Source organism: Meleagris gallopavo, chromosome 4 (assembly GCF_000146605.3).
Source record: "Meleagris gallopavo isolate NT-WF06-2002-E0010 breed Aviagen turkey brand Nicholas breeding stock chromosome 4, Turkey_5.1, whole genome shotgun sequence".
Taxonomy (NCBI): domain Eukaryota; kingdom Metazoa; phylum Chordata; class Aves; order Galliformes; family Phasianidae; genus Meleagris; species Meleagris gallopavo.
Genome location: NC_015014.2, coordinates 36228288 through 36255456, shown reverse-complemented (window position 1 = coordinate 36255456; position 27169 = coordinate 36228288). Strand labels below are relative to the sequence as shown.

Here is a 27169-nt window from a genome sequence, read left to right as displayed (position 1 = left end):
ATTAACCTGCAGCATAACATGTGGAAACCTTTCACTGTGATGAAATTATGGTCTCTTTTAAGCAGGAGCTAATTAGAGATTTTTGTGCTTATCTTTTTACAGTCTGACAGCAATGCAAGCTTTCTCCGGGCTGCCAGAGCTGGCAATTTGGACAAAGTAGTGGAATACCTGAAAAGTGGAATAGACATTAACACGTGTAATCAGGTAAGATAATTGAAGGGCAAAACTATACAAGAAAAATGTAAGTCATACCCTCTTCACCAAACTAGAATTTTCAGGCTAGATTACCTCGTGTAGATGTTATAATTCATCTCAAGCTATATCTTTAAGTTTGTTCTTCAGTAGGAACTTTCTATATAAAGTTTCTATTGCCTCTATATTGCTTTTAAATAAGGCTTTGCATAAGCCTTTTGGAGCTCTTCTTTCTCACTAGTATCCTGCAGGTTTGAATATGTACATTACTGGTATACATAAAATCAAAATTTAAGGTATTTTTTGCTATTCTAAGGCTAATGGACCTACTGTTGTGAAGTTCCTGTTCCAACTGAAACAAACTGAAACAGTAAATATAGCTGTATTCCTGAGAATATTCAATTTATGCAAAAAACAACCAAAAAAGTCCTAGTTGCAAAAGTTACTAGGTAGTATTCCTAGGGAGAGGGAGGTGATTGTCCCCCTCTACTCGGCTCTTGTGAGGCCCCATCTGGAGTACTGCATCAAGGCCTGGAGCCCCCAGTACAAGAAAGATGCAGAGCTCTTGGAACAAGTCCAGAGGAGGACCACTAAGATGATCAGGGTGCTGGAGCACATCTCCTATGAAGAAAGGTTGAGGGAACTGAGCTTGTTTAGCTTGGAGAAGAGAAGGCTCCAGGGGGACCTCATTGTGAACTTCCAGTACTTGAAGGGAGCATATAAACAGGATGGGGAATGGCTGTTTATGAGAGTGGATAGCGATAGAACAAGTGGGAATGGTTTTAAACTGAGACAGGGGAGGTTTAGGTTAGATATTAGGAGGAAGTTTTTCACTCAGATAGTGGTGACACACTGGAACAGGTTGCCCAAGGAGGTTGTGGATGCCCCATCCCTGGAGGCATTCAAGGCTGGGTTGGATGTGGCTCTGGGCAGCCTGGTCTGGTGGTTGGTGACCTTGCACATAGCAGAGGGTTGAAACTAGGTGATCATTGTGGTCCTTTTCAACCCAGGTCATTCTATGATTCTATTATGTTTCTATTATTTGGATACAGGGAAGTATTATGATAAAAGAATCCTTGATGTCAAGTTGAAGGTATTCAGTATTTCTGCCTGGTTTCTTGGTAGAGAGCAAAATCCTCCTTGTTTCTGTTTGTCTTAGTTGTATCTTCCTGTAACAAAAAGACACTGTACACTGTCTGAACAAGTGATTTGGAAAACTAAGGCCCAGCTACCTTCCAGTTTTCTTTCGCATATTGATAATTTCTTGTCCTATTTTTTTTTTTTTTTTTGAAGTGTGACAAACTCTGCCAACACGTAATTTTTTGTGTGCTTTTAGTTACTGGTTTTTATTCAGGGTATCCATTTTTATTTGTGATGAGGCATGGATCCCCATGTAATGAGAATTTCTCCATTTTAATGAAAGATATTCCTTTCATTTCAGGATGCGCACTCATTTATATGATGGTAATAGCAATAACTTAAGAAAGAAATTACAAAGGTCACTCTGAAAGTAATGCTTCCTATTTATTTCCATGAAAAGTGCAACAAATACAAAGAGCATAATAACACTGGCAGAGCAAATATTCAGCTACAAAATGCTATTTTTCAACATAGTCACCACCATTAGCTATGTAGTTTTTTGCCAGCAGTTAATAAGAGCCTGCATGTTGTGCTTGTAAAAATCTACGTGGCCATCGGGAATATGGCTTGTCTTTCACATCGATGTTGCCACTGCTGTAACACACCACTCACCACCTAACTGTGCTCAAATCCACTGTTTAATCTCTGTAACTATTTGGTAAGTGTTGATGAGTGCCAATGGATGCCACTTTTTCCACATGGAGGAATCCGGTGATACACCTTTTCTTCATAGTGTCTTAATATTTTGTCTTAATAGTGTCAGACACTATTTTGTCAGACTGCCCCCCTACTGCCACCTGTCACACAGCAACAACATGGAATAGGATATTGATGGGAAGGTTCAGCCTCTACTGCTGTACCACTAGCATCTGCTTCTGATGTCATGGGTCAACATAATAAAATAGAAGGCATTACTTTCAGAACAGCCCTCATGCAAGTCTAAATTTGCAAAAGGGTTAGAATTTTGTGTATTCTGAAAGAAATTATCTTGGCCCTAATTGTAATAAGTTAATACACATTTTTCAAGAGTATAGAAAGAGTTGGTGCTTTCAGTTTCATACTTAGTTTTTTTGAACTTATTATTGCTTGGATTGCTCATTAATTTAATGTGAATGCTGGAGGATTGGGCTAGAGATTGAATAATTCGTACGAGCTAAAGTAGATCTTACTAAAATAAATGAGTAAGTTTGCATGGTATTTTTGAATTTTGTTAATGTATTTTTTAGTGAGATTTAGTTAATATTTTGGTAAACAAAACTAAAACTCATTGTATCTACATATACACCAAATTTTAAAATCACTTCTTCAATCCTTTTTCTGTTGTGTGGCAATAAGTTCCAAGTACCTCTAAATAATCTAAAGACAGAAAAATGATGGAAAGTAGGTGCTTTTCCATTGTTGTTCATCTCTAATGAGGACTTTCTTGGTCTATTGGTTGCTTAATGCTCAAATTCTGCCCAAGTCTTCATAAAATTTTAGGAGGAGTTTTTTTGCAACTGTATGGTTAGTGCTTGACCTCAGATATTTTCAGTGGGTTCTAAAACACTTCTTCATTTTCAATTTAAGGGAAACAAAAGGAGGTTTAGTACTCCATAGTGCCAGACTTGTCCCTTAAGAGCAATTGCTAGAAGTGTAGAGGTAATTGTTTCTCCTAGAGCAAGATTAGATCCAATTCAGAATGTTCACTCCTGTGGCAGAGAGAGCACTATACAGCCTTAACGTTATAGAAATATTGTATGCTACTTTATCACATTGGAAGCAGTGTGATCAGTCAACTGAGTTTCCTTGGTCTTTAAGTGCACCACCCCACGTGGAGCACCTGATCCCCAATGACCTGAGATGCGGAAGTCCATGGCTTCCCCTGCTATTTTTATGATTTCTCAGCCCGCAAAGAAACATCCAGTGGGAGGTATTTTTAGCTGGCTAGCTAACGTGCTCAAGGAGATTAACGTCTTGAAGCTTGGTTGTGGAATCTCTAGTCAAATGATAATTAGCATTGCAAATCTGATTACCCTCAGGTCGTTAAAGAAACTATGATTTTATTTTATTTCATTTTATTTTTTCAAAAACAGTTTTGGAAAACTGTAAACTGAGATGTTTTTATCACTGGTCAAATTTTCTGTAAAATATAATGTTATATCTATATCTATAAAAATATACTTTAATTTTCTGCTTGAAATACTACCTCCTCTTCCAGAGGAGTTACTACTTTTGCAATAACACAGAGTTAAAATTTCAACATAGATATGACTGTGATAGAATATTTTGGTTTGGCTCTTTTGTAAATGAGTTGCATAAATCCAATTATTTCTGCTTCATAGCGCAGGACCCTGAGTTTGTGATGATTGGTACCGTCCAATTTAATAGTACTGCAACTGTTACTTAAAAGAAGCATGCAGTTAAGTGTCTTGACATTGTAGTGGAGTCAAGGGTGTTTCTTTGAAGAGGGGCTTTGAAAGCTCAAGCTTTATGGTGACTATCTCCTAGCTTTTAGTCAGATTTGATCAGAATGACCACAAACTAAACAATATGTAGAAACTCTGGAAGTAAAAATGCTTTTAAAGTTTCTCTTCAAATACATAAAATCAGTAAATAATTCAGTAGAAATTTCATGTTAGCTCTATTTGTAATTCGTGCCTCATGAGATGAATGAAATTTCAGTGCCCCAGGTGATCAGAAATTTCAGTGAATGTTTATGTTCATAGCTTACAGCATCAGGTTCAACCCAGTGGATGAGCTGTAAGGAAGAAGCCTTTGCCTGGTGAAAAGAAACAGGTATTCAGGGAAAGTTTGTTAGCAGAGGATAGGACTGAATGTGCTCCTGCCTGTTGTCAGAACACGCCCATAGTTCTCTGTTAGTACACAAGTACACTTGATCTCAAAGACCTTGTCTAAGACTTAAGCCACCTGGCACACAGTTTCACAGAATCACAGAATTGTAGGGGTTGGAAGGGACCTCTAGAGATCATCGAGACCAACCCCCCTGCCAAAGCAGATTCCTTACACCAGGTCGCACAGGTAGGCGTCCAGGCGAGACTTGAATATCTCCAGAGAAGGAGACTCCACAACCTCCCTGGGCAGCCTGTTCCAGTGCTCCGTCACCCTCACCGTAAAGAAGTTCTTACGCACATTCGTGCGAAACTTCCTATGTTGTAGCTTATGTCCGTTTCCCCTCGTCCTGTCTCCACGTACCACTGAAAAGAGACTGGCCTCACTGCTATGGCCGCCACTCCTCAGATATTTATAAACCTGGATCAGGTCCCCTCTCAGTCTTCTTTTCTTGAGGCTAAACAGACCAAGTTCACTTAGCCTTTCTTCATAGGGGAGATGCTCCAGGCCCTTCACCATCTTTGTGGCCCTCCACTGGACTCTTTCCAAGAGATCCCTGTCTTTTTTGTACTGGGGAGCCCAGAACTGGACACAGTACTCCAGATGAGGCCTTACCAGGGCAGAGTAGAGGGGGAGGATCACCTCCCTCGACCTGCTGGACACGCTCTTTTTACTGCACCCCAGAATGCCATTGGCCTTTTTGGCCACGAGGGCATCATTATAAGGCAAGCAAACAAGAAACACAGCTCTTTTTCAGTAACTCTGACACAGAGTTGGTGTTATTTCAGGAACTTTTGCCCTGAAAACAATAACCCGTGCACACAAGCCTTGTCTTTGGGCTCAGTGCACCACATGGGACCAGGACAAGGATGTGGGCCCGTGGTGCGGTGTTAGGGCTGTTCTAAAGAGACCTCGTGTTGACAGCAGCATGTCAGCTGTGCTGACAGAAATTTGGGGTGTTAGGTTTCTAAGGTTCCTTGATATTCACAGATTTTTCAAATCCTTAATTCTCTAATGAATTAGCTACATGTTCAATGTTAAATCCAATTTCATTTAATTTAAAAGTGCAGCCAAGTGCTAGTCTGAAGAAGACTCTTTTCCTGAACTGCAGCTTTATACTATCCAATTGATATCTGTACCACCAAAAAAACTCAGAAAATTCCTGGCTCCTTGCTGATATGTACCGACATTCGAACTAGAAATAGTACTCTTAAAAAAAAAAAAAAAAGAAAAGTAATTATTGCTGATGGAGAATGTCAGATAATGCTGACCATGATGCAAAATGTCAGAACTAATGAAAAAAAAAAAAACCCACAGCTGTGGTCACTGATTATTTTCAGAAAAGAATAGATGGAAGAATAAGAAAGAAATAATCTAAAATATTTGGAGACATTATCTATCCTGCTGAAGAATAGCTGCCAGTGATTAGGCAGTGTGTGTCAAAGGGAAGGCTGAATCTGAAAGGGAGAGAGATTCCTTTGCTGTGAGTGTCAGGGAATTTAATGATGAACAGGAGAAGAACTGGGGCTTTACATGTGCTATTTATTGAAAACATATAGGGAGAATCTTGTCCTGCTCTCTGTAAGAAAGTTTCTATTAAAAAATCAACTGTCTAGAAAGTACCTGCTGTGTTATAGGAGACAGAATCTGGCAAAGTTCGAGTTACCCAGATAGGAGAGATTAAATGCAGACTATGTTTTTCAAAACTACTCTTAGAAATAGTTTTAAATACATCCAACAATTCTGCGGCTTGATAATAAAGAGAAATATTAACAAAAAGGCTCACAGACAAGACAGAACATGCTTACTATGATAATTGCTTGGAAACTTTAAAAGATTTTCAGTTATTCTAGTGTTCATTTCCTTTTGCTTGCTATGAGAGAAGCATGATTAGGGCTGGCTGCAGATTCATCTTCTGTGGGAAGTGCTTCCCTTCTGTGGCTTGCTGCGCAAGTCCTCTTTCATGAAAGCACATTAACAATATTGTGCAAAGCAAGTACTTCTTATAAATTGATATCATATAGGTGAAATCAGAGCCAGATTAACTCCGAGCAGAATCCACAAATGCAGGAGAACAGATGCTCTGTAATTTCTTAGTTTTGAAACAGGAAGGTAGTGTTTCTGGATAGTGTAGGTGGCACCACCGCCAACTTTCAGGATTTTTGGCCTTTCAGTGTGGTTAAGATCAAAGCTGGATTTATACCTGTCTTTGTAAGGGTTAAAAAAAAATAAAAATAAAAAAATAAAAATCCCAACAGTAGCAAAAAACTAAAATCTCATACTGACTTGATTTTATTTGATAAATAATATTACCTGATGCCTGAGTTGACTCAGGAATGTTCTAGAATATGTACAGCATTTTGAACTCCTGACAAAAAGTACAGAATAGAAAATACAACCCTTCAGACCTATGAATAAAACAAATGCCTGTTTTGGATTGCCTGAGCCCCTGTACGCTCTAAAAAACTTCTCTCTGTGCACTGGATAGATCTGCTTTTCCTGGAGACATTGATTGTTCTCTAGATCTTTTTAAGGCTCAGTAATGAGCCTCCTGCCTTGATAAGACAAGAAAACATGATTTCTTAACCTTTGCCATCTATCATGCATGTTCACGTATTTTAGCTTCTTGGAAACTCCAGTTCTACTGCCATACAAAAAATTCTGACAAAAATGTCTGAAGTAGGTACGCTTAGCTTTCCATAACTAAGACCTTCAGCTTCCATTGATTAAGCATCGCTGTTGTATTTTAGGTTTTATTAGGAGTGCAAGCTGGCTCCTGTTCTGGAGGACAGGAAATAAGGCATGGGAGCTGCTACTGCAGCCTCAGTTATTCCTCCTCCTTCAAGAGATTTGAATCCTGTGTCTCCATGGTTGTGCCCCAGTTGTCTAAAGGGAAGAGCTAACACAATGCATGAAACACAGGAAATGTAATTTATTTTTCAAGTGAGATATCTGCACAGTCTTTCAAACATGAAGCCCTATTTAGTCAGTTTTTCCCCCTCCTCAGTGTAATGCTATTTTAGATGCCAATTCAGTAAGCAGTAAATAACGTTAAGAATAAGCTTTCCTGAAGAGATAAAACAAGATGCTTTCTTCAGTTTTAGTGTTGCTTCTCAAACCCTAAATTTTTATTGAGATCTGTCTTTGTAGATGACAAAAGTATTTTCCCTGTTTAACACTTTCCAAAATTTGATGGAATTTAATACTTCTGAGTGTACTGAAAGTAGGGATTAGTTGTTAGTTAATCGTGTTCTGTTGAATGCTAACTTCAGCTCATGTCACATCAAATTATTGTGGATTTTCTTCCTTTAATCTGGATTTTGGCACCGTCATTATTCGGAAATCGGTTATTCTGATATTTCTTTATATTTGGAGAGATTTAGAAATGTCTGTGGACAAAATTCCATAGCATTAAATAAAATCTTTCAAATATCTAAGTATTTTATATCTAGTATTTTATAGGATGAAAAACTGATAGACATTAGAAGTCTGATTCCTTTAAAGCTATTTTCCATAGGTAGTTTAGGACATGGTTACCATTTCTTGTTAATATAACAAGAAAAGTCCTTGCTTCTGAAATATTTGAATCAGCGCTCAAAATGTTGACTAGGTAACTGAACTATAATTTTGCATACGTGCATACATGAAGCCCTTTTACTTCAGCATTCTTAGGTCTAACAAAAATTAAACCCACAAATCTGGCAAGACTAAGAGGTAATCAGCTGTCTCCTGTGTTTTGAAACAGAATTGGTGGTTCAAAATACAGGGCACCATAGTGTTACCATCCCTTGTCTTTGAGATTTGTCCATTTCTACGTTATTAAAAATGTCTTCTTGGAAGGAAATACTTATGATGGATTTTGACATTTGTTTTGATTAAGCCTTCTGTGTTCATAGGGAGTGTATGCAGTCTGATACTTAGGACAGAGGAGAGCTTTTTATAACTTACATATTTTTGGCTTTTGCTCTCATTTTTTTTGACTTCTTTATAATTTGGTTGGTGTCTTTACTGCTTTAGTTTCAGTGAGACAAAGCACCAGCTATTAATTACTCTGTCATTTAGTCCGAATGGAGAGCTGCTGACACTCCCACTAGTGCTAACTATAGACTGAAGTAGCACCGTAGTCATTATGAGGTCAATATTGTCACATGTTGTTAACTTAGTAGGTTAATTCATTTTTGTGAGTTCGTAGGCTACAAAGTAATATAAAAGGAGAATTTTCATAATCTGAAATTATTTTTTCTTCTTTTACCACTCTTTTTTTATCTCTTTGGGATATTTTTGGGCAAAACTTCAACAAACTTTTTGAGTGGAGAAATCGATGCCAAGCTCTCTAATGTGCCCTCTGCCAAATCATTCTTGAAAAAATGCTGACCAATGTGCTCCTCAATTCCCCAAGAGATTTATTCAAAAGAGACTATTTGCAGCAACCTTAGACTGACACCTATTAAAAATGGAGAAAAGTATTTGACTTTAACAAAGACAGCAATGCTGCCTGAGGATCCATGCAATGAGGATCCAGTCCTGCTGCAACTTAGGTCAAAGGCAAAAGTACTGTGGAATTCGTGGGATGTTTTTCAGGCAATAGCAGAGAGACGTGGTGCCAGTCTGACAAGAAAAGAAGTGACTGAAATTCACTTGGCTTAGAAAAGTTGACTGATGTTCCTTGGACCTTGCAAGAAATTTGGAAGCTTTTCTGTTTAGTGAAAATCTGAAGAGTAATGCTACAGTACATGCTGAAAGCAACAGTGGTGCACATGTATGCTTGTGTAGCTCCCCATGGGATGTGAAATGCCAGAACCTCTAGCTTAGTGGCAGAGGAGCAGAAGAATCAAGGGAATCAGGCTCTGGAGGGAAACATTTGAACAGCCAAGCTTGCAAGGCTTTCCATGAGAGTTAGATTTATAAATGAGCCTCTGAAAAAGGTATTTATATTGCATATATACTTTGTGGGGAGAAGCAGTCTAAATGCCATACAATTTTGCTCAGCAGACAACTAATTTAATCTCCCCCCCACCCACAATTCTTTGGTAAGCATAAGAGAGAAAAGGGAAGAGTCAGAAACCTTTGTTTTTCTAAAATAAAAGAATGCAGCTGACAGGAACGGAGGAGTTGCATTGATTAAATCTGAGCTTCCATCATCATAAGTAGCAGAGATCAGCCTTGTGGGCTGGGAAATAATTACAGCATTGGTGCTGATTACAGAGGAACAAAGCTTGCTTTAAGGCTTCAATCCTGCTGGCCCTTTGCTTTCTTCATACGTGGTGCATGTTAACTAAAGTAACAGCTTGTTCTCAATGTTTTGCAACCAGAGGCATGTGAGTTCACTTGTTGTATAGGCTATGCAATGTTCCAGGTGCTGTCTGTTTGTGGAATTTAGTCTGCTTCCAAAGAGTGAAAAAGGGCTGATACAGGTGGTAGAAATACATTCGCTGTGTCCAACGGTAGGGTGTCAGAGTTACTGTTCATACTCTCATAGAAGGTGCTGATGACTGAACAATACTACTACTCAGGTACGAAAACAGGTCTTTGTTCTCAAACAAGAACACTGTGTATTTCTCACAAAATACCACTCCTAAACTTTCAGCTGCTGCAGGCAGTAATTATGGTTATGGTATACTCAGCAGAGATTAAAAAAACAAGGCAGATTAGGGCTGCCTGAAATGTTTTCAGCTCGCAGAAGAATGCACTGACATGTGCAGTATTATTCATCCTGATAATTATGGTCAACCTCATCCCATAAATTTCAACCAAAAATATATTCTTGATTGTGGGCAGGGCACTACTGCCGTTCTGGGGCACCACAGCTCTGTGGTAGGACTGTTCCTCTGGAGTAAGAAGGATCTGGTTACTGCTGCTCCACTTTCATAATGGGATTTGAGACCACATTTCCCATTGATGCTTACTAACTACCAAAGGGTATTCTTCTTTGTCTGACAGCTTATGAATGTACCCTTCTTTCAGTTCCTTTGCTTTCCTTGTTGCAATGTGGTTGCACTTCTGAATTTGACCACAAACTCCGCCTATGTTGCAAACACGAATATAGAATTAAAAATAACTTCAGAAACGAGGCTGGTTTGCTGTGCCTGCAGCCATTGGACCAGCTCCCATTAAATGCCTCCTGTGAAGTGCTAAGTGCTTTAAAATCCCACTGGGAATCATGAGCTTGAGTTGCCACTGAGGATGGTCAAATAAAAGACCAGAAAGCTGCTTGGTTATTTTGTAATTTAAATATCTGTGAACTGCTGTGAGACAAGTATAACAACTACAACAGTGCTAAACCTGCTGCAGGTTACTCAGATACTCAAGTATTGCTTATGATGCTTAAAATACGGAAAACAGCAGAATGCTTGAGGGCAGCGGCAGTATCCGTTGCTGTCACCTGCCTGATGCACTGTGAAAAGTAACAGGCTTGTGAAAAATATGTTGGAAATTCTGTTATAATAGATTGTCATTTTATGTTTTTCCTTTGGATGGAATGGGGATACTAGCAAGAGGAGGAGGATATAGTTTGCATGGACAAAATTAATACAAGATAAAGTATCCTATTTAGCAAGAAAAGAATTTAGCTTTAATTTTATTGTTAGTTGTTTTTTTTGTTTGTTTGTTTTGAGTTTCTTTTTCTATTTTTTTTTTTAATCCAGCTCTCATTTAATTAGATTTATTTTCCTTTTTGAATGAGATTACAAACCTGCAAAGTTTAGTGGAAAAAAAAAAACAATCAGAAAACCAACAACCCAGCAGATAGACTACGTTAAAGATCAGTATGATTTGGAAACCACCATCAACAACTGTTTTGGTTTATTTGTGCTACTGGTCTTCTAATTGATACCTGATGTCTTAGGGGTAGGGCTCAGAACAACTATATCAGCCTGGAGTTATCTTAATTCAAGACACGTTTTGTGTAAATTTTGCCAAGTCTTGTGTTTTCTCTATGGTGGTAATACCTCAGTGAAGATAGTTAAAGCTACAGTCCATAGAAGAATGTTATGCATTCAAGTTTTGAAATAATGGGCTCCATGGAGGTACTCAAGGTAGTAGTCTGGGAAAATGTGGAACTGTAAGAATGGAAGGAATCTCTTAGGAGTATTGTCTGGATGAAAACGTTGGTTTGTTTTGATGCCTTTGTTGCTATGAGAAAAATGTTATTGGAGAAGCTTTGTCATGCAGTGCCTTGGCTTAACAAACCAGGTCCAAAATATCTGACTTATGTAGGCAGTCAGCTCAGAGATGTAATAGTAGTCCAGCAGCTAATCTTTTATACCAGAGTAAGGTGGGAATATGTATCTTCAGAACTGATATTTGTAATTGATATGGCCCTTGTGCTTACAGAATGGGCTCAATGCTCTGCACCTGGCGGCTAAAGAAGGCCACGTGGGACTGGTACAAGAACTACTGGAAAGAGGGTCAGCTGTGGATTCTGCCACTAAGGTAATTTACATGTCTGCACGTTTATTCTCAAAAAGAACAACTCAAATACATGGGAGAGGTTTAGAAAAAGAAGTACTGAAGTTGGAAAACAGTAAGTACTTCACTTGTATATACAGTGTTGCTTTTATATTGTATACTGTGAGTCTGTGTTCTTGGCTGAGGCTTGTCAGTAGTAAATGCAGACAGAAAGAACTTCATACAATTTGTTTGCAGGGGAAACATTGTACAAGTTTCAACGATGCCATTTTCATTATTTCCAATGATAATTGTCCATTACCTTGAGAGTGAATATAGCTTAAGATGGTGTGTTCTTTCAAATCTGTGAAACCTGATAAATGAGTATGTCATATCCAGAGCCTTTTTACTCCAGGGCACAGTGTAGAAAAAACTGTGAAAACTTGTTTTGCCTTCAACCTTTCCATAGGCAGGCATGAGGGTACGTCCAAACCATTCCATCAGTAAGCTATTTGTCTGTGGGTAGTAAATTCTTTGTGATGGACCACATTTTTTTGCTTGATTGATGAAATGTTTGATTCCTAGTGTCTAAGCAGACTGATTTTGCATTCACTTACCACCACTGTGACCTTGGAACACTCTTTGCATAATGATTTCTGATGCATGGGATCTCCATCAGGGTTGACAATCAGATCTTCCTTTTGGGCACTGCATTAGAAAACCTCACTTCACATGTGGTTCATAGCTTGAATTCTGGGACTTCCTGGTTTCAGCAGCTTCCTTGTGGGTGTTATTTCTGGAGCTGAATGCAAAAAGCTGTTTGCCCATATTAAACTTTACCTAGAAGTTTGTTCCAAACCCAAATCAAGCTCTATAATTTCAGTCAAAATTTATCTTGGAGTGTTAGTGTTGCACAGCCACTCCGGAAATCTTCATGGCTGCAGCTAACCATTCAATCCCTTGTGATGTTTATGGAACATCATGGAACTATGAGGCAAGATTATACTAAAAATTGAAGGCCTGCATGCTAAATATTGTGAAAAGCTGCTGTTTGAAATGATTCCTCAAAAAGGTTAACATCTTTCATCTTTCTTCTCTTTTTAACAGAAAGGGAATACTGCCCTACACATTGCATCCTTAGCAGGACAAGCTGAAGTTGTCAAAGTTTTGGTTAAGGAAGGAGCCAATATTAATGCACAGTCTCAGGTATGATACTATTTTTCTTTCTCTCTTCTAAAAGTTACTTGGTTAAATTTCTTTAATAAAATAGATCTGAGATGCCTGGCAGAGATTCCAAATCTTTCCATTGTTGCCACACCCGAGGAATCAGTCAAGTTAAGCCTTACATGCCATTTACTGTTAAGAAAATAAATAACAAACTGAAGTCATGTACTTGTTGCACTATAAGTAAACTTACATTTTTTTGATTGAAATCTTTTAACAATTTTTAGTGTGCTTTAATAAATAGTTTCAGAAGTTCTTCAGAATGTCGAAGTATTTCATCGTATGTTTTCTTGAATTTGGTATACAGTAGTAGTGATCATAATTTCTTCAAGACTTGATTTATAGAATTGCTTTTCATGGTTATTTGTTGGCTAAACTTTTACAGATAACTCAGGCTTCTGAAGTCATTCTTTCTATGACTAGCCAGCATTTAAATCAAAAATTTAGAATGCACATTTGAATTTAGGTAATTCACCTTGTCCTGGCTGGCAAACTGACTACAAAAAGAGCCCTACTTTTTTTCATTGAAATGTACCTTGTGTACTCTTCTAAGATGTACCAGACAAGAAGGAAATGTTGCAGAGGCTGACTGATGGCCAGTTCTTCTCAGTCTGGGCAAGGCTGTTGTAGCAGTTGCCTCCCTGTTGAGATTTCAGAGCTGTAAACAAAATGTGCTTGATTTTCAGGGAACCACATAGTGTGAAATAGCTAGATGATGGTTTCTTTTTCAAGCTAACTGTTCCCAATTCCTTTGTCCTTCCAAATAGACACCGTATCAATCACCATAGAGCAATTGGTCAAATTATCCTAATGCCTCTTTAAGAGGCATGTTATTTCCTCTATTTACAATTAGGAAGAATTCATCAAATTGTTTGATTGTTTGTAAATTCTCCTATGATAACTATCTGTACCTATGGAGAAATGAACAGATGGTATAGATAAGGACTATGCATGATACAGAAACTGCCATTTTTATTCCAGCAATATCTTTCTAAAGCATCTGGTCTGGTTGTGATATTCTCAGAAATAAATAATCACACTAACAGTGTTCCAGTTGAGTTTCAGTGCATCGTTCAGTGACTGTAAGTACCGTTTTTGCAGTTACGCTGTAAGGAAAAAAAACAAGTGATGCTTCAGGGGTAGATTAATTTCAGACTGAATTTTCTTAGAACTTACTATGTATAGGCTAGATAGTGACCATTAGCATTAACTTTCTGGGATTCATGTGCGGAACAAGAAGAGAATAATCTGATTAAACAGTGTAGCTAGAATCTACTTTGGTCGAAGAGAAATTCAAGAAATCTAGACCTGCGTGTAATGCTTTTTTCAATCCTAGTCTGTTGAGCATTCTCTTATCAATAAGAATGAGAATACAGACAAGTTTCTGAAAGGATTTTGTATGTTGGATGTTGATATCTTAAGTCTGGCTAGCTTCATATCCTGCATATCCTGCTAGCCCAGACCTAGGAACCTGCTTTTTTTTTTTTAAATTATTATTATTTTTTTATTTTTATTTTTATTTTCTATACAGTACAATCATGTAAAGTAAATAGAGGCCAGTGTATGAACTATTAAGTCTATAAAACAAACAAGTATGTCAATACCTTTGTTACACTTCAGTCCAAGACTATCTCTGTGTTTTTTAAAGTTTATTCCATTTTTTTGCTGAAAAGCTGCTGTTAATGTGTTCTCTCAAGACAACTGATGGTCAATTATTCCCCATCCTCCATTTCCATTAAAGATAAGGAGTGCTGTAATTCCATTGCTGAAAAATTTGACAAAATCCTTTCATAATGAACTAATTGAATGAGTCTCGCATACATTTTTCAGCTTCTCATTGTATAAGAAGATAAACAGATGTATTTAATGTTAGGATTTCAAGCAAAGTAAGAGAACGTGGTAAAAATGATAACTATTATGAAGAATAAGTCCTCAGAAAGTCTTCATGAAGGTTTTTCTTCACACTTGAGAAAGAAATAAGTTGTTTTTCTAAATATGAAATCCTGCTAGAATTGGAAATTGTTTTCACAGGTATTTTGTATACTATCCTAGTTTTTAAAGACATTTATTATTAGCACTGAATGTTCTACAGAGTACATGCGTACTGGTTAACAGGCATTTGCTACTTGAATTACCACCCAAGTGGGATTAATTCAGCAGATAATGACACATTTAGAAAATGACAATAGGCAACCAGCATAAGCTCTTCTTCCTGTCTCCTGAAACCTGCATCTACATGACAGGAGTTACTTTTCAGAATAATGCGGAAGGGATGTGATGTTACCAAGATACTCCGCAAAACACGTGCAAGTGGAGACATTTTTATGTGTAAGAGAGTGCAATCTGAAGGGAAATCCCAAAAGACAAATGTAGACTTGTCATTAATCAATAAAGATGAATTGAAGGACTTGATTACTGTTTATAAAATGATAATATATTTTAAATAAAGAGTCATAGCATTTAAAGCAAATAACTCAGTTTTATTTGCAGTGGGTTTTTTGCCTAGCACTGTAAATTTGTAGAGCCCTGGTAGAACATTACCATCTCTAGTGGCTTGTTAAATTTTCTCTGCTAGGGGAAGTATATGCAGGGGGGTAATGAGGGGTTTCTGTGGAAGTTCCTGGTTCAAATTCTGCAATGACTTGCTGTCTTACTGTGATTTCTTGATTCTGGGTAAATATAATGAATGCTGTTGGCACCTGAGTACTTGTTGTCTAAGCAGTTCACCCTGTAGCTGCTGGTGGATGATGTAAATAGCAATAGAGGGCCTGTGCAATAACAATGATACCTAATGGATTGTTCCCCACTGCTGCTCACTAGTTGTTTCCAGGCAGAACAAATTCTGATATATCTGTTCTGGATTTATGCCATATTGTCTTCATTTAAAAAAGTCTCACTCACTTGAAATGGAGAGTGAGTCCTTAATGCAGCGTGATCCAGCTGCAGGCCTTTTGGTTGCATCTTCCTGGCCTGTTGCTATTTTGCAGAAGGATAGATTACAGTTGCTTGAGGAGCTTCAGTCTGGGCAAGCTAAGAGCTCCTTCTGTGCCTCCTACAGTCAGCCACAGCTGACACATCCTGACAGAACTGCTGCTGCCATTTCCTAGGTCTCTGTGTCAGCAGTTTCTGCAATGAGCCTTTCTGGTTTGGTCTTCCTACCCCTGCTCCCAATAGGAGCAGCTATTGCTGCTGCCAAGCATCTTCAGGGAAAGCTTTCCCTGGTACGGATCATTCCTTCATACCATTTCCTGGCAATAGCACTGCCAGTAGCACAACTGTAAATGAGTGTGAGTAGAGAGAGTTGTATGACCTAGATCTGTCAACTTCGTAAGTGTTGGATTCACTTTGGTAATATCTGTTGACAGCATTCAGCATTTTGAATAGTATTTACATGTGTGTTTTCACATACGTGTTCCCATGTAGCTAGTGATTTGAATATGAATGAACAGATGTTGCCTATATTATGGGTGGAAAGAATGTATGGTTTTGGTCAGAGCTCTGAGCAGACTTCTAAGAATTTGCTTCTAATACTGATTTGCCAAAGACTTCTCACGTAAGATTAAATTAAAAACTCACTTCTCTGTATGTCCATGCTCTATGAGGTTCCCTGATTTCATAGTCGTGTTCAAGAATCACATGCATCATAGACAGTAAGCTTTAAAATAAAAACAAGAAAAGCAGAATTTAAAGCTAATAAAGAGTAAAAAATGTTAAAAATAAAAAAAATGATTCAAGCATGTGTAACTACAGCTGGTTGAAAAAGGAAAATACGAAGTTTATATAGGAAAAGGAAAAAAGAATTCGAGCATCCAGTTTTCAAGAATTCAGTTCTTTTCAGGCATACTCAAATTACATATATATATATATTTATTTGTCAGGAAATATGTAACGAGTTAAAAGACTAAGGAAAACAGAAATCTTAATTGGAAAGAGCTTAATTAAGAATTTCTGAAGTAAATAAAAACAGAAAAGTATGGAATAAAAACCAGAGAAATGGACTGAAAAGCTCAGTTTCTCCTTCTTACATTTTTTCTCAATTCCACTTTAAAAATAGATGCTATATCATCACTCTTAAATCTTTCAAGAACAGTTGTTGGTATTGAGGATGTATTAAACTCTCCTTGGTATCCCTATTATTCACACTTTTTTTTTTTTTTAGGTCCCTGCTAAATGCTATTTGGTGGTAGTGATTTAATGCCAATGAAGTTACTCAGTTTGCTCCATAACTTCCTCCTTAAAGAACCTGATATCTGTCAAGGTCATTTTCAGTGATGAGAATTTGCCATTGTGACAAAAGTTCTACACTGATCATAAGCCAATGGATAAGAGAGTATTCTAACCACATTTTTTTTCAACCTAATGTTTTCTTTTCCCTTTTCCAGTTAAACTGCATAAAAACACCGGCCTTTATCAAAACTTGTCACAAATGACTTTTGAAATACCACACTGATTTTCCTGTTCCTTATGAAAACAATATAACAGAATTATCTCAGAAAAGGCTATTTAAAAACATAGCAACCACTGAGATTACAAACTCCATCTGTGCTGAGACTGTTAAACACAAAGGACTTCGATTTTATGGATTTTAGTTTTTATTAGATTACTTTGCTTTGCCCTTCAGTTTTATGATAGCCTTCAGAGCCATTATTTTGTTCCTCTTCCTATCTTCTTACAAGCCTGTTCCTTTTGAGCTAATACGTCATCTTGTCTATTTTTAGAAAAGTAATTTCTATTTTGATACAAAGCCTAATTGCACAAGTGATTACTAATTGAATGACTCAATTTTCACCTGCAAGCATATCATTTGAGAGCTGACATCTTCCCTGAGTATGTTTGAGGGAAATGCTGAAATGAGGGCAAATCCAGAAATGACCACAGAAATCTGGAATTTACTGGTCCTTTTCAGCACACTAACAATTATTTGGCTCAGTTAGTCACCTTTTGCTACAAATATTTTTTGAAAAAAAAACAAAACAAAAAAACAACCCACATTTATATAGGGAATATCCATAAGACATCCACTTGGTTGACTGCTCATGGTTCAATGAGCAGATGTAGATATGCTTCATCATATTAAAAATTAATTTCTGCATTTTATTTTTTTATTTGACTGTGATTTTTGATCATATATAGATCTGACTAAGCTGTAGTCATTGAGTATATAAAATCTTGTCTGGTGATTGGATGGTACAAACTATAATGTAAAGCAGGTAACAGATTTAATGTGGATTTATCAAAAATGTCTTGGTTCAGGCTTGTCCTTTGAGATGTGAATAAATTTCCTTGCAGGGTAGAACAAGCTCATCTGATGGCATGATAGGATCTTTAGCAATATTCACCTGTGTGGCTGATCTGCTAGATACCTCTAAATTTCAACAGGAAATTCAGACAAAGCCCTCAAGGGCTGTTGAAATGTTGCATTGTGCAGAACCAGTGACCACTCATCACTCTTTATTAGACACACACATACACTTTTGTCCGGCCCACAGATGGATCATTTTTTACTTATTTTCATTTTGCCTGTGCATTAGAACAGCAATATTCCATAATATTCCTCTCAGTAAATGTCTGTTTTTGCAGCATTTGGAATTCTTATGCCAATTTTTGGTATTCTGCCCCATTTGAAGTAATATCACTAGATTTAGTCAATCTAACCTTTCTCGTTGATGAATTTCTGTTCCTCCACTATTAGTTTCTCTTAAAGTTGGATTGTATCACCTTACTCGTGTATAGGCATCACAGATGTCAGATAACAGGAATATTAGTCATCTAAATTTGATGACGTTCCTTTTGCAATAATCTTAGTAACTGAGTCTCCCTGTAGACTGTCCTCTATGGCAATAGTGCTGCGATACTCTGACTGCACAAACCATATCAAATGGATCTGTACTGATCTTCCTCTGTTCCAAACAAAGATTACATCAAAAAAGTTACATCAAAACTGATGTAAAGAGTTGTACCTCATAACATGAGGTGATTCAACAGATTTAGAATGATTGATATGAAGAGCTGAAATGTAAAAGACAAAACAAGGAAATATATTTCACTCCTGTTTAGCAACTCTAAGGAAATTATCATATCCTGGAGTTGTCTAAAAAACAATACTTTTCAATTTTAAAACTTCTACACTGAGTTTAGAGGGAAATGTGTTCCCTGTGAGATCTTAAATGTGTATTTTGACCACAGCTTCACTTAGGGGCCTTTGCAAAAGGAGGAGCCTATCTCTTAATCATCAGATTATTTAAAGTGACCCAGATACAGAAAGCAAGGATTAGATAAATCAGTCCTCCCCCAGGCTGATCTTGTTATTTAAAAGCCCTCTGGTTTCCTTTCCTCTATATCCTTCTCTAAGCTCATTGCAAACACATTAGCTGAGAAATATTTTTGTTTAAATTTGTCCCCAGTAGGTTTGCCACTTCCTTTTTCAAAATAAAGGAGACTTAGCTATCAGGACCATTGGAGTATTCTCACCCAGACTATTCATCAGATTAAAGCGATCTGTAGATCAGCACAGAATTTGCACGCTTACTATGCTTTCCCAGAAATGAGTGATAAGAGAGCTTGTTGAGTCCATATTCAGTGTTACCAGTGAAGGTAGGATTTAGATGATTGTAAGAGAAGCTATCTGCTTGTCTCTCTCAGGATGTCCCAGGATTTCCTTTACCATGGATTGCTCTCCCTATGTTTTGCAGAGATAATCTTACCTTTAAAACAAACCATATTTGCAGAGTATTTGGTAGTCTGCTATGACAAAAGATTTTAATTCCACCAACTGGACATTCTGCTTTTATGTCAGTATATTCAGAGAGACATATTCTTAGCTAGTATATGTCAAGGGGAGTATTTTAGTTGCAGCTCGTCATTACTAATGTAATAAAGGATCAGGTCCATTATCTCTTCACTGGAAAAAAAAAAAAAAGAAGAAGAAAAAAAAAGGAATTACCTTCTGGAGGATTATAAGGATTTTGAAAGATGTAATGCATTAAGTAAAAATTTAAGAACAATGAAATAACAGATCTATTCATCCTCTAAGTTTCAGCTGCCTATCTCTTACAGTGATGATCAGTTAGTGGAAAACAATGATCTTGAGGTTTGACTGCAGACAGCCAAGCAAGTGGAGCTGAGCAGAATGCCTGTGAATGCAAGACAGCAGTGATGCTTAAAGATTTGCAGGGAATAACAAGATAACAGTGTAAACATAAAATAATGATAATTGATATCACAGCATTTATGTGGGACTCTTCACTTTCCCTAACAATTCAGGTAATTAAAGGGAAAATAACCCTATAAGGATGTCCATTTCATGATGTCCCTCACAGAAGAAGCAGTGTGGTGATCTAGAAATACAGGATTGACTGGTTTTCTCTCAAGGGTAATGTATCTGAATGCAGATTGTTTGTGGAAAGCAAACCCCAGATGCTGATTTGGAAGACTGCCCAGAATTCAAATGCAAAACTTTGCCTCTACTAAACTGCTGGTCCCTAAACCATGCCCGGTATCAAGATTACCCGGTGCATGACTAATCTATTCTCTGCCCATTATTCTCCATCAACTCAGTTCCTATTACACGCTGCCTATTGGTGAAAATGACACTTTTTCAAGGCACAGAACATCTTGATTTCTGCCTGTCTGTGATTCAGATGATTGTTACTTTACTGCTCCTGAGGAGAAAATCATGATATTTGAAGCTCCTAAAAATAATTCTTCTGCTCTTCACATTTGTCACATAAGCCAGAAAGTGGCTTACAGTAAAACATACTTCCCAGGATGGGTGTTCTGGGAAGTACAAGGTGGTAGGTAGTGTTGCCCGAACTTGCACCTCAGCTGGAGTTCTGAATGATTACTCATGGACCAAATTGATGAACGACATAAACCCCGACATCATTTATTCATTGTCTTTACAGTTATCTCACTGGTTAAGTACAGAATGGCAACCATTATCAGTATAACTAAAAAATTAGTGAGACATGCGAAGAGGTATTGTTATTTTCTGTGGCACCTTCTGTGTCACTGCATGTCCATTAATTTTTTTTATTTAAATAGTGCAAATTAGTTTTAAGGTCTGTCATTTCAAACAGGTAAATAGTCTTCCCTTATTTCTGTTTGTTTAACTGTTTGGCAGTTAAATGCAGAATCATCAATGTCTCTAACCTCAGTAATTCCAACCTTTCTCATAAATGTATTTTTCAGCTTTAATTTTTACAATCTGTAGGGCCCTTGTGGCTTAACAATCTGCTGTGTGTAATTAATGTAAAATTATTACCAAAATGATGAGCTTGTGAAAGTGTTTTACAGTAGATCAGAATCCAGTCTCTTCTTTGCCCTTACAGCTGTGCTGCTTTACATCAAATAATTTTATGTTCGCAGATCATCTGTTCATCATGTCTAATCTATTCATTATGTTGTTTACTAGCACTTACCAACTTTGTTAATAATGGAGCAGATATCCCTGGAAAATGAATATATTCTAACGTGTTTTGAAACATTGAGTAAACACTCAAGTTTGAAAATAACGTGCATTTAGATATAACATATCTGCAGTATTTAATTTAGCTAGTTGTTGATGTATCCAGAAGATATTTTTATTGGCTGTTTTTCGTATAACATGGGTTTGGGACAAAATAAAAATGCCCTCTGTAAAAGTCAAGAGGAGGACTTTAGAAGGAAAAGTTCCTTCTCCAAAAGGGTGGCCAGGCACTGGCTATGCAGGGACATGGTGGAGTCACTGTCCCTGGAGGTGTTCAAGAACTATGAAGGTGTGGCACTCAGGGGCATGATTTAATGGACAATATTGGTGGCAGGTGGGTGGTTGGATGAGATGATCTCAGAGATCTTTTCCAAATTTAATGATTCTGATTCTATGATTCTAAAGTGCTGTTAAGGGTCACAGCAGTGCATTCAGTGCAAGAAAACAAGAGATGAACAGAGCATATGTTCCTCAGGTTTTCAGGTTTGAGCCTGGTCTTCTCTCAAAACCTTGGAAAAAATCTTGAATAGTGTTTTTTTGTTGTTATTGTTTGTTTTGTTTGTTTTTCATTTTTTTTTCCCCCTACTCTTGTTGTTTCAATGTTTCTTGTTATGATAGAAGGTAGAGTCATACTTACTGCTGGAGAACTTGAGGAGGACGTACAGACAAATATCAAACTGTCTTCTGAGTACTGTAGTGGTATATTTAACACAAATAGATCTTATGAAAAAAGCAGTTAGAGGTAAAATTGAGCAGTATTAAGGCAGTGTTTATCACTCCTCAGCAGCGTTGATCTAAGTTCACTGGAGAAAAAAAATGCAGTAGTTTTTTAGGAGTTTTAGATGTTTTCAAGCCCTGCTGAAATGTCTCAGTCTAAATGTAGATGTTTGCACTCTGAAAGTTTTTTAAAGCATTTGTTATTATACTCTTAATATTGACAGTTCTAGTTCTGATAGTAAACCTGTTTATTCTGACTGCTAAGATGGGATGTAGATGTCACTGGTTTGGTTTAATATCTGGGAGAGTGAGGAAACAAGGGGGGTGAATTGTATGTCCCTGAATAAAGATTTAAATCAGGATCTTGCCATTTTTGTTTAAGTCAAGCAATATTCAGAAGAGTAGAAAAAAATCCTGAAACAGTTATTGAATTTTAAAGGTTTGAGCAATGACTATGTTCTTACTGTTTAAATGCTATGGCCATTAATAAGAAGAATTTATTATCTGAGAGTGCTGTCTTATGACTAATCTAAGCTTGTCTCATCTTGTCTCATTCATATTTTATCCTTTGTGCCAGTGTGTCTCTTTCATTTTGCAACTGGCTTGTGTTCTAAGAGTGGAAAAAGAAGGAGGCAGAGGAAGAAAACAAGAATTAAATTCACAGAAGCTTCCCTCAGGTTGGATGAATTGTCAGGTCCTACAAAGGAAACGAGCAACCCAGAGAAATCCAAGCTTGGGCGATATTTTGCTCACAGCATCTTTAAATGTCACTTGAGAAATTACAATTAGAGAATTGTACTAAAGGTTACAACTAAATGTCTAACTATTTTGGTTTTCATTAGTGACCTTGATTGATAGCTTTTCATTTCTTTGGTGTGAAGCAAAATTGGTGGATAAAAGATAATCAAGATCTCAAACCAAAAACCCATAGAGTAAGATGGAGAGGCAGGTGAGACAACTGACCTAGATAGGACTGTGTGGGCTCCTTGCTTGGTGATTACATCTTGAAGAGTAAGTAGGAATGAGCATTTGCTTTATATAAACAATTGTGTTAAATGTCAATTGTCTTTCGTAGTCATTTTAGTCATCTTTTAATACAGTCTTAAAGAGTTCTTGGAGGCTTTTAACATAAAATATTTTATTTGAGTTTACGTCACAGCTCTCGTATGTCATCGTAAATAAGGCAAACTGAGGGGGAAATATTTATGTTTTCTCTATTTCCCTCATTAGCATCCATAAGGATAAATGTGTGTGTATATATATATAAATATATGTATGTATATACACATGTATTTCTATATATGGATAGATACTAAGGGCTGCATCTTCATGTGGGTAGGCCAGGCATTCAAACAGAGTGTTTACTGAGACCAATTTGGAAGATGTGTACTTCCAGTCATTTGGTACTGCGTACAAAAAGCTTGATTCCTTGAAAGCCTGCCCTAAAATACAGCAAAACTCTGCGGTTTTCTCAACAATAATAATCTCTTTTAATAATCTCTTTGCTTCTTCAGACTGTGTTCTTCATTAGGGCTTGGATAGAATTTAATGATACAAATTCGGAGTCATATTAAGGCTTGCCAATTTGCATTATTAGCTTGAAGAATCATTGAGAGCTAGTCATTTTCTCAAATTAGCAAGTAAATAAGTGAATGTAGTAGAGAGAATGGGGCATGAAATATACTCTACTTGCTTAGTGTTCATTTCACATAATAACTTTATACTGTAGCAGTAAACATCTTTCAGTATGCATCTGAGAGGATAATCAAATCTGAGTACTATGTCCTCACAACAAATACTCTGATGAAATCATTGTGTGAAAGTGAATGTTATATATCATTACAAAATAATTTCTGTTTTTCATATGATGCACAGAACCTAGACATGCAGACACAGCAGAATTATGCAGCCAGGCTTTGAGAAAACAAGAAGAAAGTGTATTTCTTCTTTTCCTGTCGGATTTATTTACTATAGTCTCTATTTTTACTTCAATCTGGAATGCATTGATACAGTGTGAGCTCATAAGCTCAAGGAAAATTTATTGTAATAAAGATATTTTTCCCTTTCAAGGCCCAATAAAACTTCTGCATCCCATTTACATACTAATACAAGCAAGAGAGAGGTTGTTGTCCTTTGCAGTACATCCATGAAGCATTGTTAACCAGAATGGCTTGGATTTGTTGATAAACGCTGTGAGTAATGAAACAAAAGTCCAGGGTTTTCTTCAGTTTGCAGAGGTCTGGTATCTAGAACCTTGAAATACCCGTAGAAACAGAACAGAGAAACCGAGTATTGGTATGTAGCTCTTCGAAACTAAAAGACGAGAAACTGGGAAGGGAATTTTAGATCCAAGAAGTAAATAGAATGGAGGGAGGGGTATGCTTTTGTTGTGGGCATTTCCATTTAACTGAAGGTCTGTCTGAGAAAGAAACTTGTTGTGTAGGAGACAGACAGAAGAGCAGGCACATCATAGCCTGTCAGAGAAACTGTGCTGAGTGGGAGGAGACATGGAAGTCCTGGAGTCCAGAAGACAAGAGAAAAGGAAGAGCTCCAGCAGGGCTAACAGGTTATCCCACAGGGTAGAGTTCTGCCAAGGAGAGTGGTAATGTTAGGAATCTCCTAAAATACGAGTCTCTGGACAAGAGCCAAAAGTGTTGAGGCCAGGAACACCACAATTAGAAGGTCTGAAAGCAGTTCTTCACTAAGAAAGCAAACTTCACCCTAACTGTGAAAAAAATCAGGCTTGGCCTTGCCAGAGGATAAATTCAGAGGAAGCTTTTCAGTAGGTCTGTTGTAGGCAATGTTACAAATAAAACTGAGCATGCTTTTGCAATTTCCAAAATAAGAAAGATTTTAAGAAAATATATATGGTAATTTTACACTATAAATAAAGTTTGAAGGGGAAAAAAGAGGCTATGATATTATGTAGGCAAGAGTTTCTTTACACACGTTTGCTGTAGTTACAGGTAGGACTATAACACGTTATGAAAATATACCTGATGTAGTGGGCAGTAGTGGATCAGTGTTGGGACTGGGTGGGTAAGCATATAGTATTTCTAAATGATAATAAAATCATATATGTATTATGTATGGTGTTCTAATCCAAGGTTTATTGCCCTGATCCTGTTCCAGTAATAGGTTTTTAATCAAAAGGATTTACTTTGGCTTGAAAATTCTCATATTCTTTTTTTTTTTTCTCAGTGCTGTCCTGTTCTAGTGCAATTGAAAACCAACCAATCTGTTCATAATTCCTACTGCCAGCTCACTTTGTTAGCTTGGCAGTCCTCTGCACACATGCTTGTTGGCCTCTCTAACACCATGACAGACATGGAAGAGGTGGTCTTGCGTTCCTCCTTTGTGCCTCTGGTTTATTGCATGTAATTTGGGGGCAGGAGAGTTGCCCAACAAAATACCATTGATCTTACTGCTAAGGGGCTTTTCTTGATGTCTATCCTGAATTTTCTTTGCTGCAACCTTAGTAAATTGTGCACTTTTCTATTTGTTTTAGCATTATCAACATGCAGAACAAATCTTTCCCTTCCTCTTTGAATAACATTATCTTTTCCCCTTCGTTTTTCTATTTCTAGACTAAATAACACCAATTACGACAGTTTTCTTAAAGAAAAATAACTTCCCTATTTTAATTTTTACAATAGTGCAGTGATTATCTGTATTACAGCAGGATGAACTCAGTGACCCTCTGGTAGTCCATTGTGACCTTCAAGTCCTTTTCTGCAAAATTCTAACTCATTTTTCCCTATTTGCCCAGTTTGCTAGTCCTGCCAAAGCACTGAAACTAGCATTCATCCTTGTTATGCTGCATGTCCATCCCTTTTTTCCAGGGTAATAGGAACATTTCAAATTACGTTCTTCTTGTGTGGTGTAATTGCAGAACACCTTGTTCATGCTGTGTGTAACTCTAAGAAGAGCATTCAGTTCCATCTTCCAAGTAATTCCTGAGAATATTGGAAAATATCTGCTAGAGACAGAGACTCCCTATGCAAAGCCACTCAAAATGCGCACCACAGTTTTGGCAATAAATTGCTCTTAACAGTTGTTAGGTGCAATTTTTTTAATTGTTTATGTCCCAGGATTGTTGATGGAAATGCTAGAATATTACACAAAGTCGTATTAAAAGAGATGCTACAACATGTATGCTATATGTCACCACCATATGCAACATACATAAAATTTATCTGAGTAATTTTCTACATTTGCAATGTAGAAGAGGACAGCTGTAAAGATATTGATTCTAAAACAACTGTATTACCTACTGACTAAAAAAAGAGACTTCATTTCATTGGGAAATTACTTCAGTGTTTCCATAGCAGGTTGGCTTCTCTGAAACAAAGTTCTTAGTTACTACAATGTTTTGCATTAATTCTGGTTAGAACATGTTTCTAACGAATTTGCCATTAGATTGACTAACTTGGAAGTATTTTATCCAGAGCAGATTCTTCTAACCAGACCAACTAATTAATTGTATGTTTGGAAATGCAGTTATTATTTTGCAAGGCTGAATTTCTTCATTTGCTATGTTTTATGTATTACAGAATTTTGTGTAATATATTAAGCCTTTGTCATCTTGGCTCAGCATGTCATGAGATACGGACTTTATGTTCTCCAGAGGATGATGTCTTTGGTTAAGTTAATGTAATAAAGGAATGAAACTTTTACTTTCCTGTCATCTTTTATAAAACTTTATTTTCAGCTTTACCATCCCCGAGCCATTGACAGCAAGGTAATTAGTGCGCTCACTGCTTCCTGAAAATATATCAGAAGAAAATGTGTGTGAAAGCGTGTAGACTTTTGTGGCTTTAAATGACATGAAAATGTTACTATACTAAGTTAAAAGTACTCGGTTGTTCTACTTATATACTCATAACAAGTTATAAAGCATAAATACATTTTTAACTGTACGTTAGTTTGGGCTTCAATATCGCTGTTTTCTCACTACAGTATTTTTTCTCATATTTTCTCCCTAGAATGGTTTCACTCCATTATACATGGCAGCTCAAGAGAACCACATTGAAGTGGTGAAATATCTCCTGGAGAATGGAGCCAACCAAAGCACAGCTACTGAGGTGACATATTTTTCTTTTTTCACACTCTTATTTTCCCTTGCCTTCAGATCACTTGGAAGATTTGCAGATGGAGTATTTTGAGAGCTTTCACTCATTCATTTAGCTGAGTTGTATTTATAGATCTTTTGCT

At 37.1% G+C, this 27169-nt stretch overlaps 1 protein-coding gene across 1 annotated transcript in view; it reads left to right on the top strand.

The window, feature by feature from the left end:
* The window catches only part of ANK2 (ankyrin 2), a 154654-nt gene that overhangs the window by 12230 nt on the left and 115255 nt on the right, over nt 1–27169 (top strand). Inside the window, 4 exon segments of the mRNA XM_031553101.1 lie at nt 103–204; nt 11494–11592; nt 12655–12753; nt 26941–27039. Coding sequence (XP_031408961.1) covers nt 103–204; nt 11494–11592; nt 12655–12753; nt 26941–27039 — 399 coding nt within the window.